General features: G+C 40.0%; 1 protein-coding gene across 2 annotated transcripts in view; it reads right to left on the bottom strand.

Moving 5' to 3' along the window:
• The window catches only part of LOC119738353 (ATP-binding cassette sub-family C member 9-like), a 36,393-nt gene that overhangs the window by 7,712 nt on the left and 10,058 nt on the right, over positions 1–18,623 (bottom strand). For both annotated transcript variants that reach the window (XM_038213217.1, XM_038213218.1), the window contains 19 exons: positions 18,398–18,532; positions 17,817–17,979; positions 17,051–17,091; positions 15,749–15,985; positions 14,658–14,876; positions 13,944–14,022; positions 13,377–13,479; positions 12,368–12,466; positions 11,678–11,843; positions 11,133–11,270; positions 9,583–9,832; positions 8,065–8,267; positions 6,747–6,910; positions 6,135–6,204; positions 5,308–5,465; positions 4,517–4,609; positions 3,015–3,117; positions 2,388–2,501; positions 1,305–1,416 (listed from right to left, as the gene is read on the bottom strand). In XM_038213217.1, coding sequence (XP_038069145.1) covers positions 1,305–1,416; positions 2,388–2,501; positions 3,015–3,117; positions 4,517–4,609; positions 5,308–5,465; positions 6,135–6,204; positions 6,747–6,910; positions 8,065–8,267; positions 9,583–9,832; positions 11,133–11,270; positions 11,678–11,843; positions 12,368–12,466; positions 13,377–13,479; positions 13,944–14,022; positions 14,658–14,876; positions 15,749–15,985; positions 17,051–17,091; positions 17,817–17,979; positions 18,398–18,532 — 2,647 coding nt within the window. The remainder of the gene's footprint in view (positions 1–1,304; positions 1,417–2,387; positions 2,502–3,014; positions 3,118–4,516; positions 4,610–5,307; positions 5,466–6,134; positions 6,205–6,746; positions 6,911–8,064; positions 8,268–9,582; positions 9,833–11,132; positions 11,271–11,677; positions 11,844–12,367; positions 12,467–13,376; positions 13,480–13,943; positions 14,023–14,657; positions 14,877–15,748; positions 15,986–17,050; positions 17,092–17,816; positions 17,980–18,397; positions 18,533–18,623) is intronic.

Raw genomic sequence — 18,623 nt, 5'->3', positions numbered from 1 at the left:
AAAAAATTACCGGAAACTCTGTTTATGAATTCTAGTAAAATGTTACATCATTTTGGACGAATTCGCCCAAAACGTGTTGGAAGTTGCTACACTATAAGTTACCACAAAAGTCACGTGCGACAGGCGGTGTATATTTTTTCCCGAAAGTTCATTTCTTCCGTAGGTTCTTCTTAGAGCTACAAATATTATCGATACACTTCTTGTTTTACTTTTCTAAGCACATCCGGCCAATTAAGTACAATGTATTTATCTGGTTGACAATTCCATTCTTGGTGCCGACCTCGCGGGGTTATGTGGTTCGGTTGTTTGTTTTGGGGTGGGTTTTTTTTTTGTGGAATAAAACAGTTAGGAAAGCTGTACTGAAATACATCATTGCTTTTGTGTGGGTTTTCAGTATTATGCATAATTGTTTATGTTGCATTATTATTTATAGATGGGTCATACTATAAATTGAGGATCCAAATTGTTGTATTTTTTTCTGTCCCTTATTACCTGGGTACTTTGTAATTTGCCATTCAAGTATCATTAAGAAGTACTTCAAATGTTGTTTTATTTGTTGGTTTTGTGTTCGTAATCACTCGTGGAGGACGACTGGAATAAGGAGCGCATCAGAATTATAAAGTCATAGATGTCAGATGTAACAGGGACAGGAAAACATTGATAGAAATTACCCGAATGTTAGGTGCTTCACAGGCGCGGTTTTATAGCCTATATATTTTTTTTTTTTTTTATTTATTTATTTATTTATTTATTTATTTTTTTTTTGGGGGGGGGGGGGGGGGGGGGGGGGCTAGCAGGGGTGAAATGTAGACCGGTTTTTTTCTCCGGACACTTAGGCCTCCAAAACTAAATAGGTGGAGGGGGGGGTCTCTTACCACATTTTCAATGAGAAGCGCTGATAAAATCCTACAATCATGCACACTATAATACCATGTATGGTTATTGTGTTATTGTGATATTGTGATATGTATGGTTATTGTGAAGCGTCCTTGCGCCTAACAGGCTGCATCGAGCTGTATACTCCTACGGAGCTGAGATGGTATTTGGAATGTTTCATGGGCCCAATGAGCAGGGGTAATATTGATGTAGCGCCTTGAGGACCTGTCCCGGTGGATACGGGGTTTTTTTGGGGGGGGGCGAGATAATTCGCACGTCAACTTTTAAAATTGGCTACTGCCATTTTTTTACTGATTTTTTTGATGGGGGGGCTACACACATTTTTGGAGGGGGATACAGCCCCAGGCCCCCCCCCCCCCCCCCCCCCCCCCCCCCCCGTAGAACCGCGTCTGGTGCTTCATGTTTACCTTCATACTGCTCATTGTCTACGTTGGAGTAGAAAGCAACCCGTTCCACTGAGTTCATCTGCATCTCCGTGTCTGCCACGCCTCGGACGAGGAGGTTGAGGAAGCCGGCAATCTATAAAAGAAGTCAAATCAATCATACAACAGGTGCTGCATTGTGCATTTATCCAAGAAATTCATGTTTGATGACGAGTAAGTGGGAATGCACCATTTACTATGTTTTGCCATGCATAAGGAATGTGTCCCGGGAGAACTCCGAATGATTATTATTTACAGATAACTGTTTAAAAAACTACCACAAAACTAACGGCAGTATCTTACCTAATCTTGTCTAATTGTTTTCATGTGTAAAGGGGAATGTCTACATTTGTAAGATCAAAGTTAATGAAATCTAAATGTAAGCAGCGATTCAACTTCAGCCTAAAATAGGTAAAACCTTACTCAAAATAGTCACCATTTAAAGGGTTGACTATATCATTTGTTACTAATGGGTTTTTTTCGGTTGAAGCAACAAAAGTGCTCAAAATCTAATGAAGAGTGCTTTACAACTAACCTGGTGAAGTTTCAGCTCAGTGAATGCTGTATATACCGAGAAAACAATATTCTAGGATCTCGATTTTCATTCAAAACTTGCCGAATCATGTTTTGAATTGCGCCCGTATATTCAGCCGATTGCAGCTTCGCAGTGTCAAGCACTGAACCGTCGGATTATAGCAACTGCGCGCGAGTCGTGTCAACACTTGCGCGCACACATTCACGGCTTGGCCGAATGAAGGACGAACTACTGACGGACATTTTCAAAATGCATCTTTAGACGCGTGTTTGGAAAAGACCTTCTTCTATTGTTTTCTTCAAAATGTCAGCATGCCAGAAAGATTCATTTCACAGGTAGTTTAATGCCATTACTATCTTTAAACCAATTATGTTTTTGAACTATAATTTCGTCAGTTACTTTTTGGATAGCTGCAAATGATATACTCTACCTTTAAAAGGTATCTGTTCTATAAATGTAGGCTGGTCATTTTACGTTAGGCATAAAAATGTCCATCCAGGACATTTTTGTTTTATTTACTTTTGAATATTTACCTGGAGCGAGTAGGTGATAGCCAGTCCGACAAGACTGGGCTCCAAGCCCAGAGTCAGGGCACCAACTAAGGTTGTCATACCGGCAGTAAACACGATCAGGGAACCAATGAAATCCTAATTGAGAAAACAAAATAGCGATTTCAAAATCGTTATAGTTATAAGGCTGTTTTACACATTGATGACTCTAAGTGGATTTTTACACAATGTATTAAGACAAATTAAACGTTGTAAATATATTGACTTAACTAAACATTTTAAAGGCTTGATTACTTCACAGTACAAACGATTTGATTTATCTTAAAGAAGACTTGGTGCCTGGTTTTGCATTTTATAAAGAAAGCTCGAACATTACAATATTTGAAACTTTTGAACACTTGAACAACTAATGCGAAGTTGATGTATATATTTATGTGCAAATACAGCCATATTCAATACAATGTTCGGAAAAGTTAAGGGCCGCTATTGAGCTACAGTGCGCATTGACCAATCAGATCAAGACCTTTTGTCATGTGACTGCGATAGCTCGGTCCGAGTTCCATCCAAAGCACTGAAAGAAATGTGTACGAAGTAAAAGTGGGAGGTGCTTATGACTGGAACGGTCCATATCGGGACGGTCCATTATCTTACCAGACGAACTCCAAGCCATCGGTTGGCGGTCTGCAGATACAGGTAGGCCACTTGGTTCTTATTGATGCGCTCGATGATGGTGTTGAAGAAACGCTTCTGACTCCTAATAGGAAAGACGAGATGGATATAAACACCGCAAAAAAAACAGTCCACACTCATTGGAGGGGTCATCTTTTTGAATATGATCGTCTTATGATAACATCATTGATATATACCTTTGGGGAATGTCGTTAGCTACATTTTGATACCCCAAAGTCTGTAAATTGTTCCAACATTGGCAACGGTTTGTGAAAAATGATGCAGTTTGAAAAGTTGGAAATTATAGAGTACGCGAGTGGAAATTGCTGCGTGACAATGTCACACTGCATGAAACGTACGACAAGGAATACCGATGGGAGCACGCGATTGAAATACCCGCGCTTTGTTAGAAAGGGGCCAATTACGGGCGTGTGTGTTAACGCTTAGCAATTTCCCCTACTCTTTAAATTTGAATCTTTTCAAACTGCATCAATTTTTATAAACTGTTGTCTTTCTTGGACGATTAACAGTCTTCGGTAGCAAAAGGGGTAACAAAATGTAGCTAGCAAAATTCCCTAAATGTCTATATACATGACGGCATCATAAGACGATCAGATTGAAAATTATGAACCCTGCAATGAGTGTGGAATTATATTTTTTGGGCGGTTTTTATTTTTCTTTTCTTATTGTTTGTTTACATGCTGTAGCAAACATGTAGGCATTTGCTCTACTTTGCTACATCTCCCAGTGTAAATATTGTATCCCTTCTTGATTTCCGTTAAAATTTCTGTTGAATGGCCCATTACTCAGGAGTAGCTCTGACAAGTTGTGAGTGGGTTTTTTTCTTTCCTTTTTTTGCAGGGGGAGTGGGGGAGTTCAGTCACATTCGTATTTAAAGAGGAAGGTGCTGACAAGGGATTGGGCTAAAAAGAGTAACGTAAAGGAAAATCGTTACTGTGAATGAATGACGAAAGCCGCAAAGACGAAATATCTTTGGAGCAAGACAAAATCAGTGTCAGAGGCAATTTTGTTCTGCAACCAAGCATAGTCACTGACCATAGCACGCATGCATCAGCTTTCAAAAAGTGTTTCTCTGATTTCAGACCTCTTTAAAACAAATTCTCCAGAGCCAAGAATCAGAAAGAAATGGTGAATCTCATTTCCATTGGAAGACTTGATTAAACACGATTTACGTTTTGGGAAAAAGGTGGCATAAGATCGGTGGGATTCGATGCTGGGGCATTCCTTTTTTTAAACAAAACTGGAGACAAAACTACAACAATATAATGAACAAAAGCGAATGAAGACCAGTGAACAGATCTAACAGCTGAAAGGAAAACTTGTAATCAAACAAGCAAGCGAAAAACAAAAATCATTAAAAAAAAATATATAACGAGAACAATGGTAGAAAACAATAGAAGCTTGGATTAAGTGAGGCTGTTTTAAAAACACGAAGCAATTTCGAAATTTTCAATGAATCCTACTTGTAAGCACGGATGGTGGTCAGTCCGTTCAGGGTCTCCGAGAAGTAGGCGAATATGGGCGATCTGCTGGTGTTGTCAAGACGCTGCATTTCCCTAGTATGGAAAAACAGTTTTGTCAATCTAGATTAAGAACATTCAATGTTTTAGAAGAGGCCCTTGGACTTGCTGTAACTTTACGCCTGCATCGTCTGGTTGCCCAGGCATTAAAAAGCCATGAGGTACCGTAAACCAAAAGGTTTCACCAAATCTCTTCCAGCAATTCTGCCTCAGCCTTTTCAATTATTAAATGTATAAATGTATATAAAACATAAACAATATAAAACAACATAGAATTTTGTATCAAAATTAATTTTTTTTCAGCGTCCGCAAAAGTCAAGATTGATCTTTATCCTAATTGCAAGGAGATGCTGAGCAGAAAATACTGCTAAGAAGATATATGGCTTGGTTAGCAAATATCAGCTATAAGAAACAATCACAATCAAATTCACTCACATGACAAGGCTAAACTAAGTACATTCAAGCAAAGGTCTCTAACTAAGCAGCTCTCCATTTCATTTTCACTACCAAGAAAATTTATTTCATATCTTCTTTCTGCTTAGCAACCTTCTGATACCAATATATCCCTGCGGTAGGCAGCTCCGTGATATCGAGTAAAATCTTACGGCAAATGAGCTCATCACCTTATTTTGCTAATTCAAATGATTTCTAATGTTTAGCAATATTGATGGGGTCAGCAACTCCATGAATTGCCCGTGTTTAGTTTGGTTAAGATTTATCATCTTTGTCTTTACCTGGAGGATGACAGAAAGTAACTCTGCAAGAAGTAATAGGCGATGGCGATGGGGGTGAAGAACAGTAAGAAGTAGGGCATGACGATAGTGTTGACTATCACCGCGGAGAAACACGCCATGAAACTGCCCATGGTTGAGTTGAATGTCTGGGCTAGTTTCTGCAGGATGGAATCCAGAAAAAAAAAGTAAGTTTCAAGACAGAACCTTCGTGTATATGGTGAACAACAGTGAATAAAAGTTCTTAGGTTGAATTTGAAAAACAATCGGTGCGCCCGTCATTGAAACATAAAAGCTACCAAGGGGCATGTAGCCGTACGTTCGATGGATGCTTTTTTTTCAGAGAGACACCCTGGGTTTGTTTTGCACGATATTTACGCATGCCCATGACTCCTTCCAAAGGGACTATTAGTCTGTCGTCACCTAAGTTTTGGAAAGTGTCCCATATAAGGTTGATTGATATTCCAACTCAGTAGTGAACATCGCAAGTTGATGATTTTCAAATCAGGGTAGACACCAAAGTCGGCCTAAATATGTACATCAGTTGATGCACATTGGTAACTGAACCTACAATTTGCAAAAATGAATTCATGCAATGAGAAAGGTAGTTCGCAAAATATGTCGGAACCATTTACTGCAAAAGTAGTTGTCTCTATATTTTCTTTCATTGTACTAACGTCCGATGAACAACTTTACTTCAATTTCGCTGGTACCCACTTTGATTTTGCACGCATATGGCGAAATTATTTAGCACAAAATGAAAATCGTCCAATCGACCTGTGCGCATGCGAAGTGGGAATGCCGACCTAGCTTAAATCTGTAATGTTTACCGAATCGATCATGGTGGTATCATTGGAAAAACGGTTCAGGATGCGGCCAATTGGTGTAGTGTCGAAGAATCTGGGGGAAAACAATCAAAATTTAACATTATTTTTTCTCTGCGTATTAAAGTATAGCTTAAAAGACTGAATATACATTTTTAAAAAAAATACTCAAAATTACTGATTTTCGAGCTTCCATAGAAACCTTTTCCCACACTAATGAATTAACAGTATTTATATCTCAAGTTTTTAGAGGCATGGCCTACGTATACCCTCTTTTCGTTGAAAAGAATTTTTTTGTATTAAACAATAATCAGAACACTGTTAAGACAATGGCAATATACCACAGGTAACACAGGTCCTGACTGGTTTCCATGGTACTCCATAGTGATTAGGTAGTCACTACGTAAAAAAAAAAACGCTGGTCTTCAGCTGAATAATCGTCAATTATATGTCTGACTTTGTATATACAAAATTTCTCAGCAGACCATGAGTTGCTAGTCAAGTATGACTTTGTTCTATTCAAATCCGACTACATCTTTGTAAGAGTACGACCATTATAAAGTGTTCATTCTGTTTTCCTGATAACACTTTAAAATGATAACAAAATTCCAGGCTTACCTGAGAGGGGCCTTGATGAGATTCCGAAGCATCCGCTGATGGATGGTTTTTGCGGCCACTAGGGATGCCGCAATCAGCGAGGTCGAGGAGATCAAACGGACTAAGAGCAGGGAGGCGGACAGACCTGCATAGCCGGCCAGGTACTTCGTGTTGCTGGATCCAGTCTGGAAATTGAAGGCCATTTTCAGCCAATTAACTCAAATATGGAATTTATACAAGAGTTGTGGTCAAGTCTTTACAACAGTGTTGTATATGTAGTCCAGTCCCTCACAAGTCCTCACAAGTCCATCACAGGTTTTACAAGAGTTGTGGTCAAGTCTTTATAACGAGTCCATTACAAGTCCTCGCAAGTCCATCACTTGTTTTACAAGAGTTGCGGTCAAGTCTTTACACCATTGCTGTAGCCCAGTCAATCACAAGTCCTCACAAGTCCTAACAAGTCCTTCACAAGTCAAGTCTCAAGCTTTTCAAATGAACCGTACTGTGGCAAATGCATTCCTGGGTTTACTTGAATCTAAACTGAGCTGTCCTTGGCGGGACTTGTGATGGACTCGTGATTGACTTGACAACAACACTGCCACACAAGTCATCTCGCGTCAGTATCAAGTCGATCATAAGTCAACCCAACTCCAGTTCACTGTTGGTTAGAACTAAAGGTATCCCCTTGTCGTAGTCCGTCTCATGTTATTTGTGAGTTGTGACTAGACTTGTGTCATGACTTTTGATTTCGCTTGCAATATAACTTGTGATTTGGCTTTAATGTAATAAAAGATTCATATCATATTTCTTTTCTTCAATAAGTCCTTGATTATCTCTGATTTAAATAGGTGATCTGTAATTGTTTATTTTCCTTTGATTTTCACCAATATGAGAATAAATGTCCAATTGAATTGAATAATAAGGAGAGGGACGTGAGAGGGTTTAACCAATAAAAGGAAAAAGGAGTCCGATTTTCACAGGAGTCCGATATTCATATCACACCGGAATGGCTCGGTTTATTAAAAATAGATCAATATGGTTGTGTTGATTAAGTGTAGGCAATATTTGCACGTGCTTTTATTTCAATCATTAAGGGAGTTGTGGTAATCCAAGTTTGTTAAATTCGGATAGAAAATAATTTTGCTTGTTCTTGAAAATACTAGATGCTTCTTTGTCCTTAGTAATTCAGCAAACTTCACACAAATTGTGCTTTGTATGTGCTGCAACCGCTACTTGTCCATGTTATTTATTAGGCCTTCACTATACCTTTAATTGGGGGTTTTTTTTCGCAGAGAAGAGGAAATAAATGTTTTGAAAATAATTGAAAATGAACATTTACTTCGTTACTCAAGCCTGCCTCGGACCAAGCTGAGAGCCAGAAGTTGGTGCCGATCTGAAGACCGGACAGGAGCAGGACGGAGCAGAAAGTCACCAGGCTCAGCAGGATGCCCACGTTCCGGAAGTAGTAGCCGTAGACCTTGAAGGAGACCGAGCCGCGTTCCATCTCCTCCTTCTCAATCAAGACACCCGACTCCTTGTCATCTGAAGAAGGAAAAAAATTGAGGGAAATACGTTCAAAGCCAACAATTGTTCATCTTTAAAAGTGTTGTACCAAGATATGCCTAGTATGTGTACAAATACGCTGTTGGCCGACGCAAGTTTAAAACAATAGAGTGGAGTGTTGTGGCCCTCGTGGTCTGGGACATTGAATTCGTGGTCGGCGGGTAATTTCTGCAGGTTGTGGGTTCAATTTCGGTCTGGGGTTGTGGTGCGTGTGTCTTTTGGCCAGGCACTTTGGCACTCATCGCTTCTCCCTACCCAGGAGTCTATGGGGACCTGTGAGGGCAGAGATGGTAACTGCGATTGATTTTAGCTGTCTTGCGCTGATATGGCAGCATCGAGCTGCATACCGGGAGTATATACTCCCCAGGGAGCTGAGATTGTATTTGGAATGTTTCAAAGGCCCAATGATCAGGGGTAATAATGATGTAAAGCTCTTTAATCTCAATTAAAAGCGCTTTATAAGAACCCGCTATGATTGTTATTATAAAACAATGTACATATTAATTTCCCAAAAAAAATTGGACACACTCCCGTTTTAGTTTTCCTTCCAAATTTTAGCCTTCCAAATTCGCGCCAATCCGAAAATGTATTCGGAGAGGTTCGAGTGGAACAAAATATTTGGTTTTAAGTAGAATTAGGTTGCAGACAGACGAACGTAATGTATCGATTGAACATTATTAACTGTGAAGTCGTTCCGAACGGTAGTACCAGCAGTCGATCTTTAGTCCAGTCGCTCATAATTTTGATATTCAAGGTCAATTCCGAATTCTTTTTTAATACAAGGACAAGTTTATTATTTGTTTGTCCATATTAATCAGTTTTCACCTATGTAGACCAAGTAGACATTCGCAGACTAAACTGCCGATATCTTGCATTTAACCGTATCATGTTATACTTAGTTACATTTAAAATCATCCCCAGTCCCCACTGCTCCAGGATGTCACTGGTTCTGCCTCAACATGACAGTAGTTGCTTGGGTTTTTGCAGGATTGAGGCAGTGGTCACCCTTCCAAGGACCACATTCAAAAAATAATAGAGGATTGTATGCAATTACACAACAGGCTGTATACATTTTTTACATGGAGGTATTTGGAGGATTTTGCAGGATTGAGGTTGCATCTTAGCTAAAAAAAAAATGCCTTGGAGGTTAAGGGTAATCCCTTTTACTTGTATTAAGTATTGGCTTGTAAATTAAGTCGTGATGGGCTTGAAAATTTTAATTACTACAGTGTTATCTTAAGAAAGAGAAATTGATAAGGTGCACGCGACCGCCTTTGTCGCCATTTGTACTCACCCACTCCTTCAAACTTGCCGGCCGGCTGGACGACCACGTTCTGAGCGGACACGCGCCGGATGAGCTGGGCCGACTTGCGGCGCAGGGCCTCCCGTTCCAGCAGCGTCTCCGTGCCGCTCTCGCTCTCGGACTCCATGTCGCTGACGGCTTTGACGGCCTGGTCGTACTCGCTGTACATGTCCGGGTCGGCGGCAATGATGGCATCCAGGTCGCCTTGGGCTGCGATCCGTCCGTCCTTCATGACTATGATCTGTATAAACGCAACAATGGCATATAAAAATATAACAAACCTTTCTCAAGAATGATACCTATGAAATACGATCGATACTTTTCCCTTCGAAAAGGTGACGACACTTCACGTCACTATTGTCAAGCACAAACCTACGTCATTATGACTTATGACCAATACTTGTGGTAGCACAAACACTCCATTCTTCTGCGTTAGGGCTTTCCTTTTTATTTCAAGGGTTGTCATATTTTGTTTGCTTCTGAATTAGAATTGGTCGGTTAAAAAATAAATCTGAAGACAACAATTGCAGTTGCACCCGTACAGATGGCCAACTTAAACGATGCCAAGTGTGCATTGTCTCTACATTTGTTATTGTGATGACTTTCTCATGAGTTAGAATCAATCCACTGAAAATAATTATAAAACCATTTATTTTTGTTAATGTGGTCCCAGACAGGGTCGGCGGTAATATAAAGGTTTTTCCCCTTGGTCGTAAGCCCAAAATAGGGTCGGTCAAAAATGAGAACCAAAGAAAAATACAAAGAATGCTCTTATTATGCCTTCTTCGTTTTTGAGAAAAAGGCTTAATTCAAGCAAATCATTATTAAACCCTTGTAGCCTGACACAACATGAACAATCGGATGTCAACTTTTCCCACGATGCATTGCGGAAAAGAAAGATCGACCTGCAGCGCCAACTCCAGCTTTTCTGTACTAATTTAAGCCCCATTGAAAACAGTGTAAAATCAACAAAGTTCAGGGCCAAATAAGTTGCAAGCCAACATCACTGAGGTTTCTCAAACAAAAGTTAAAATATTGTCTTGTCTTTCATCTTTTCATTTCTTTTCAATTTTAGGTACATTAGCCAATAACATTTTTAAATATTCACACCCAAATAAAATCACCTCCCGAAAAGTGATAGTTCCCAAGCCTGCATGTAGCCATTTTACAAGTGGCATCCTTCCACTTTCACAGGCAAATAGGACCCATTTTTCATCCGTAATGTTATCAAGCCTGCCCTCAGATGGAAGCCCAAAAACCAGGGAGTTGATCCTTGGGTATATTTACACAATTCCACCGTTTTTAAAGCCAAACGGTCTCCGTTTTCAAAAGAAATTGTGTGGGCACTTTTTATGCTAATGACTCGCGTAGAAATTCTCACTTGAATTAGTTCAGTGCACCCTGTATAGACCTTGTGCGCGGCAGCCATCATGTAGGGATACGCATGAGGGGACCTTTCAATGTAACTGCATTTATGGGGGGGTTCAAGATACTGCTTTATGCAGAAAGTGTATTGAAGATTGCTGGTGTGGCCTACTTACCAGGTCGGCTCTGTTGAGATACTGCAGCTGATGAGTCACCAGGATGACCGTCTTCTTGTGTCCTATCAGCCACTTGCTGATACCTTCCTCCAGGAGAGTACGGCCCACATGCACGTCCAAGGCAGACAAGGGATCGTCCTGTTCAAGGAAAAAGAGTAATAAACAAAAAAAAATCAAAGTATCAAGAAATTGTCACCGGAGATGGATTTGACGCTGTAATGGGTACTATGTTCAATTTCAGTTTTAAAAAAACAGAATAAAATCAATAGTAGTAATTTTTATAAGGTTGATTGACTGACGTCAGTACTAGTAGGCAGTTTGCAGAAGTGGAATATCTTAACAGCTATATAAGTGTAATGAAAAAAGTTTTGACTCTTACCGACTGACTTTGAAATTGCCAATAGTTTCGATGTGACCGGAAGCCACGATCTTACAAGATAATTATCATCTACAGTTACATCTGGTTTCCTTTTTAGTACACCCTGTATACGCAGTTTTCTGTTATTTCAGATAAAATACGAAGGAATATTCAAATCCAGCATTACCAGCACGATGACGCTTTTGCTGGAATACATGGTCCTGGCTACGCTGACTCGTTGCTTCTGTCCACCGCTCAGGTTGATTCCTTTCTCTCCAATCTCTGTCTGATCGCCAGCAGGTAAGATATCAATGTCCGGCTTTAGGGCGCATGCCTCGATCACACGTTTGTACCTGCATGATTAAGAGGAAATGGTTTCCAGATAAACTCCCAATTCTGGTACATGTATTGTATCTCCATTGCTCCACCTTGGTATCTCCATTGCTCCACCTTGGTAAACATGTTCATGTTGAGCAATGTTGTCCCGGCCGACAATTAACATATAATGTAGAATTTTACATATTTTGACAAGAATAGGCCCCACAGCGCATGCAGTCTATATTTTGTCCAATCTTTCATAGAAAACAGAGTAGAGCAACAATTGCCGGTTCTTGTGAAGAATTTTAACTCATTTGTGAACTCTTTTACACATTACATGGGGTACCAATATATACCACTTTCCTCCTTTTGTTCTCTGTTGTTTCTGTTGAAATATCAACGTTTTGATTTGTGGGATACAGCGTTTTCTGAAGACCGACTAACGAGGTCTGAATTTACCCTCTTGACTTGTCCAAACTGTGTTAGACCATACGATTCCAATTATGTTGCTCAACTCTCAGTGATCGGTTCTTTTCCACTTTGGTAACACTTAACTTACCTGTTGGCACTGTATTTCTCTGCAAACAGTATATTGTCACGCATCGTGGCGTTCAGAAGCCAGGCCTTCTGTCCTGCATAAGCAATCGTCTCATTCTCGCTGTACAAAATATATTCAAACAGGTGCATATTATTAATAATTCTACTAATAATAGTTGTCTCGTTGAGAATAATTTGTTCAGCTGAGACACAGAAACCCAGGATAGGGTGATTGTTCAGAAAAAGTTGCGTGATATGGGAATGGCGTCAGCAAGAGCTGCTTCAGTAGGAATGTCCATCGGGGAACTCGTTCGAACAACGTTCTTCCACTCATGGGCGTAGCTAGGGTGTGGGGAAACGGGGGCACTTGCCCTTCCCCCGAAAGCAAAATAAGGAGATACAAAAACGAAAAATAGTTTGTCCCAGGGCGCCCAACATTCTATTAATTTGATTCAATCTGTTCCTTGGAATAGTTTTCTTGTGTGTGGTGTACACTTCTTCACCCCTGTAAAAAAAAATATCCTTAAAATTGTGAGCCTTTCGAGTTACATTCGAGTCAATCACAAGCCAATCGCAAGTCAATTCACAAGTCAGGTCAAAAGACAGGTCACAAACCGGGCCCAATTTCACAGCGCTGCTAACCACCAAAATTTGCTTAGCACAAAAAAAGTCTGGCTTATAAAAGCAGGTGACCAGCCAAAACTCCATGGGATTTTCATGCTAAGCAAACAACAGCTGGATACTAATCACGAGCAATATACAGCACGTAAAGTTTTGGCTGGTAACCTGCTTTTATAAGCCAGACTTTTTTGTGCAAAGCAAATTTTTGTGCTTAGCAGCGCCGTGAAATTGGCCCCAGGTCACAAGTCACGTCAAAAAGTAGTACATTATTATCATTGTCACTGTTCATTTAAAAACCCTGTAACTTGACTTGGGTCTGAATGACTAGTGCCTCGCGCCTGACATCGATTGCAACTCCGGCCTTTTGGATCAGTGCCGCCTTTTTACTACCAACATCTTTTTGGACCTACCCGACTTGAACCCGACCGGAGACGGTTGTCATTTCACCCAGCATGGAAGCAAGCAGGGATGACTTGCCGCTACCTACGGAGCCTACCACCATGGTCAGTTTACCTGAGAGACAAAATAACATTTGAGTCACAAATAGGTAGCAAAGTTATACATATATAGACTGCTAGGGAAACACACACCGTCTGGTAAATTACTACACATTATAGTGAGACATTGGTCATTAGGAAGGCATTTAGTGTCTCTCTAAGGTTTTAACGACCATATCTTGAACAAAAATTGTTGTCGCAAGTGGCTCTAGCTATTAAAACGAATCCCTGGCTCGTTAAAGGTAACATTGAATAGTTTTGGAAGGCAGGAGAGTATTTTCAAATTAGTTATGAGAGGGTTTATGTTTGTGCACAAGTCTATGGGAACGTCTCTCTTTTGGTACAATGTTCGGTAATTCATTACAAAAAAATTGAAACAAAGAGGTAATTATATGTATGCATATCCAACGGTGGTTTGTTAAAAAAATTCTGTCCCTAATAAGAAAAATAATAGCCCTTGAAGAAAACATCAGAAATTACCTTTCGGTATCTCAACATCGATGTCGGTCAGACAAGGCTGAGCGCCTTGCGGATCCCACAGGAAATTACCCCTTGAGACCTAGGTGGAAAACCGATCAACACTTTAGTACCAATAACAAGTGTAAACCTGCACAATGGAACGTACATCTAACTCCACCTATTATTTTTTTAAGACAATGGCAGCTCAGCCTAACTAAGTTAAATTCACCAATAATTAATGACACAAATCATCTGCAATTTAATAAAAATCTGAAAAACATATTGATGCAGGATGACTTTCATCCATGCTGTTGGACATTAAAAACCATGGAATAATTCTGCAGCGAGAACTAGAGGTGGAGCCGAGGCCTACGCCGCGATGAGGAAATGGCTCCTTTGGTCATGAGAGGTACCTTTATTCGCCAGTTTGGCGGACATCATTAATTAGAAGCCATACTGAGGTGGTACCACACTCACAAGTCGAGGCGCGCGAACCGCAGCAGCCCTAGTGGTAAAACGTACCCTCTACTCCACAGGCGCGTGCGCCTTCTTTTACTAACCCTTGGCCGCGAGGATTGATTTTACAAAAAGAAACTTTCAAAATTTAAGCACTGTGTCGCGCGTTAGATACATCGATTGCAGTCCTAATTTAAATGTGCCACTCTTTGGCACATTTAACTTACAAATATACAGTGCCCTCATACGCTCACAAAAATATAGCCTTATAGTCTATACCTTGAAGGCCACTTTAGGATCCAGTGGCTCTTCTTTCTCCAGTCCCATTGCTTTACGCAGGGCGTTGGAGCCATAGTCGGTCTTTGGGGGCTTCTTAGAGCCGTCGAGGAGCCCCGACTTCTCGTCTTTTTCTTCCTCGTCGGCCTCGTCCGCGCTGCTGGTCTGGTGAAAGTTGGCTTGCCGGGCAGACTCGATCGGTAGTTTCTTGGTCTCGCCGTTCTGGCGGGGAAAAAAATAGAAAATAAACATTGAATGCCTTAGAAAGTCTTCCGAAAGTTAAGTCTTTGTTCATTTTAAGTAGTTTGTTCATTTATATAGTTTATTAGTTCTGAAGTCTGCCCGTTGTTTGTCTGTTACTACTCATGTAAAGGTTAAGCTGGATTTATATGTGGTATTTACATGATTCGACTTCTTACTATTTTAATGTTAATAGGCCTAATGGTATTTTATGGGATTACTATTTTTTTGTCCCGTTACTGTAAATCATGTTCAATTCAGCCCTTAGCTGCGAGACATGAGTTGATTCAATAAACCATTTAATGAATGAATGAATGCATTGATTGATCAAAGTTATCAATTAAACGATCAATCCACTCATCTTTCCATCCCTGATCGATCTTTCATCAATCAATCAATAATTATTCAGTCAATCGTGCAATTACCCGGTCATTGGATATCTCGTTTGTCTATTAAATGTCAGTCATTGATCAATCAACAAACCGATTAATTAGTCATTCAGTCAGCCGGAAAATTTACCAGTACGTTCAGCTAATCGGCCAATAATGTTCACTCAATCAATGTTTAATCAATCGATCAATCGATGTACTGATCAATTGTCCGGTCAATCGAACTATCAATCAATCGATCGATCGATTAGTTGGTTGATAAATTAATCAATTAATGTTTCAATCAGTTGATCGATCAATTGACCGATTTATCGATAGATCAATAAATCATTAAGCAATCAATTTATCGGTAATCGGTCGATAAATCAATCATTTAATCAATCAATCAATAATCAATTAATCCCTCATCACTTTAGTAAGCCAGACAGTCAAAAAATTCAATCTATACATCAAACTTGTCGCTACCTCTTGGCACTCCTCGCCTTCCTCCAGCTCATCAGTGTCTTCGCCAATCCCCTCCACCTCGGGCGCCACGAAGAACTCGGCCAGTCGCTTGGTGCTGACGATGGCATTGACGAGGAGGAAGAGGGAGAATGGGAGCAGGAAGAGCGGCACGGCTAGCTGGTTGAAGAGAGACAGTGACGAGAAGGTGATGTCTGGAGTCAGGGTGTTGCCGGTCAGAGGGGTGTAGATGCCGAAGGCCTGTAAGAAATAATAATAATGAATTGGAATGCACAAAAACACAAATACTGAAATGTTTATAGTTGTGGAGTCATTTCTTTTTCTTGTGTACTAAAGTTATTGAGTTTTAAAGTGTACTTTCGAAATGCTCCTAACCAGAATTAATTTCAACACACCTTGGAAATCAACACACCTTGGAAATTCCTAGTTTTTGAGTAAAATCCATTTATCTTTTTCGTGATAACCTTGTGGAGACGTATTCACCTATAGAAATTGCTGTGTGGAGACGTATACAATCTTTTGTTCCCTATTGTGCACATGTTTCCAGAGGGTACCGTGTACCAGATCTAAACTGCAAAATACTGTATTTCGCAATTGAACACCTTTCTAAACACTTTCTTGCTTTCAGTTTGTAAAAATGTTTAAAAACTAAAGATGACTTGTTTAGAGTAAGGATGGATAGTGTTTAGCGATTTAACATTGTTGTTTAGCAATTGAACACTTAAATTTTAGCTTCTAAACATATTTACAAAGTGACAGCAAGATTGTGTGTAATTGCTAAACACAGATTTTAGAGTGTACTTGACGTCGGACCTCAAGACAACACAAAACAAAACACAGGGTTAAATACAAAATTTCAAATGCAATCTGCTTCGCTTTTGTAGGCTATATTAATTTAGTATTTCGTCATAGTACATCAAAATTCCGATTTTTTTTTCTAGCTCTGGAAGCTGACTGTAAGTCTAGTCGCAAAGGAAAATGCCAGCCGTGGTTTTGTTTTTCAAATAGTTTTGTCACTTAACCTGAGTTGAAAATATCGTTATTTGGACTACCATTTATGCCATCTGACTAACCCTAAATGAACTCTTACCACATTTTGGCTTATTGCGGATTTTGAGTGTATCATCTGAGAACCTTTTGGAATGAGCTAAATGGTGTGCTAGACTTACAAGGCGTGCATTGCGGAGAGTGTCTCGAAATATATGTTGACATGATATGTCCAAGTATGGCGTCTCTCACTCAAGTAAACCTTCAGAAAACATCCTTAGAAAAAATGAAATTCGCTTTCTGCGAACAGTTACTTACAACAAGGGTGACGACAACCGGAGTGCCAGCCGTGAAGAATACTGTAAGACAAATACATGATAATAATCAATTTCATTCATCAACCAACAGCTCTGGGCCAAATGTATTATCCAAAAAGTCAAGGGAGAATCTCGGATATACATTGACTGACAATTAATCTGGTATTTTCCTTTTTAACAAACCAAATAATTGGCTGCACTTAGCACACTTCTTGCTTAGCATGGGGCTGCTTACCAAATATTACACTGCATTCCTGCCCATTCATTTTCAGAAAATGAAGTTCTTAAATATCCGAGGGGCATAAATTTGCATGTCAAATTTAAATTCAATATCTACTTCCCGTCCAATGGTGCATCTTCTTTATATATGACTTGAAGCATTGCATGGCGGAGACTTGAGTTAACCTCCTGAGGACGGACAGAGCACACTGTCCGAAACGTCGAGTCCTACACTTAACCAACCGGGGTTTTTTTCAGAACCACACTTCTTCCAAGAAGAAATCTCTTTCCACATGGTGTTACCCGCAAACTTTATAATTACATCTTCTTTACTTTTCTCTCTGCTATTACACTTTGAATACCTGGTGAGTAAAACTTGCATGTACCATTAAATTTTTCAATAAATTAAAGGTTTCGAAAAACAGAGAGTGCAACGAAGCCAATACATGTACTACTAGTACGGCTGACAGTTCTGCAATGGCACTGTTTACAGCACTATGGCATTATATTGTTAGCGCCCTCTACCGGTAATGTTTCTCACGACTTACTAGTGAAGACTAGGCCAGCGCTGACGTTGAGCAAGGAGCGCAGCTGCTTCTCACGGATGACTTCTACGCCTTTGCAGTACAGATCCTCCCAGGCGTACATCTTGAGCAACTTGATGCCCTGCAGCAGCTCGTTGACTTGCTTCATGCGCTCGTCAGAGTGTGTCTTTTAAAACACATAGATTAAAAGGAGGTCATCAGCCCATTGGAATTCATGGACTCCTCTCGAGATCTCGCTCACATTGACGAGATCTCTCGGTAAGGTTACTTATATAGAATTTGGACTATTCTACAAGATGACGCTTATAATGTGATTGTAAAAAAAAAAATGTAAATGTTGGTAAAATATAGTATGTTGATCACTGTCATTCAACTCATCCATTAGCCTTTTTGAGATATGTCGGACATTAATGGGGCGCTATACTGAATAAAATTTGTGTTAGAACAAAAAACGCCATCTTATTGTGTCCAAAGGGCGAAATAATATAAAAGGACGAAATAATATAAAAGAACGCCAATGCAAACGTTCATCATTTCACCAACAATATTTGACGGGAGTTATTGATACGGTATTCCAAGCTTACCAGGAGTTGTTTCTGGCTTCTGCTGATGATCGTAGCGATCTTAACCTGGATGGGGAAAACTATTAAAAACAAGGCAGCACCAATCAGAGCGGCCGCTCCCATCTGCACGTACAGCAGGATCAAGATGATTATCACCTGAGAAATCAAGCAAAACATTTTTTGTTTTACAAATCAACAGGAATTATAATCTTGCAAAACATCTACTGCGCCTAAACCAACGGTGGGC

Source organism: Patiria miniata, unplaced genomic scaffold, assembly GCF_015706575.1.
Source record: "Patiria miniata isolate m_02_andy unplaced genomic scaffold, ASM1570657v1 HiC_scaffold_3, whole genome shotgun sequence".
NCBI lineage: Eukaryota > Metazoa > Echinodermata > Asteroidea > Valvatida > Asterinidae > Patiria > Patiria miniata.
The sequence above is the reverse complement of the archived record's forward strand: the minus strand, read 5'-3'. Positions and strand labels throughout refer to the sequence as shown.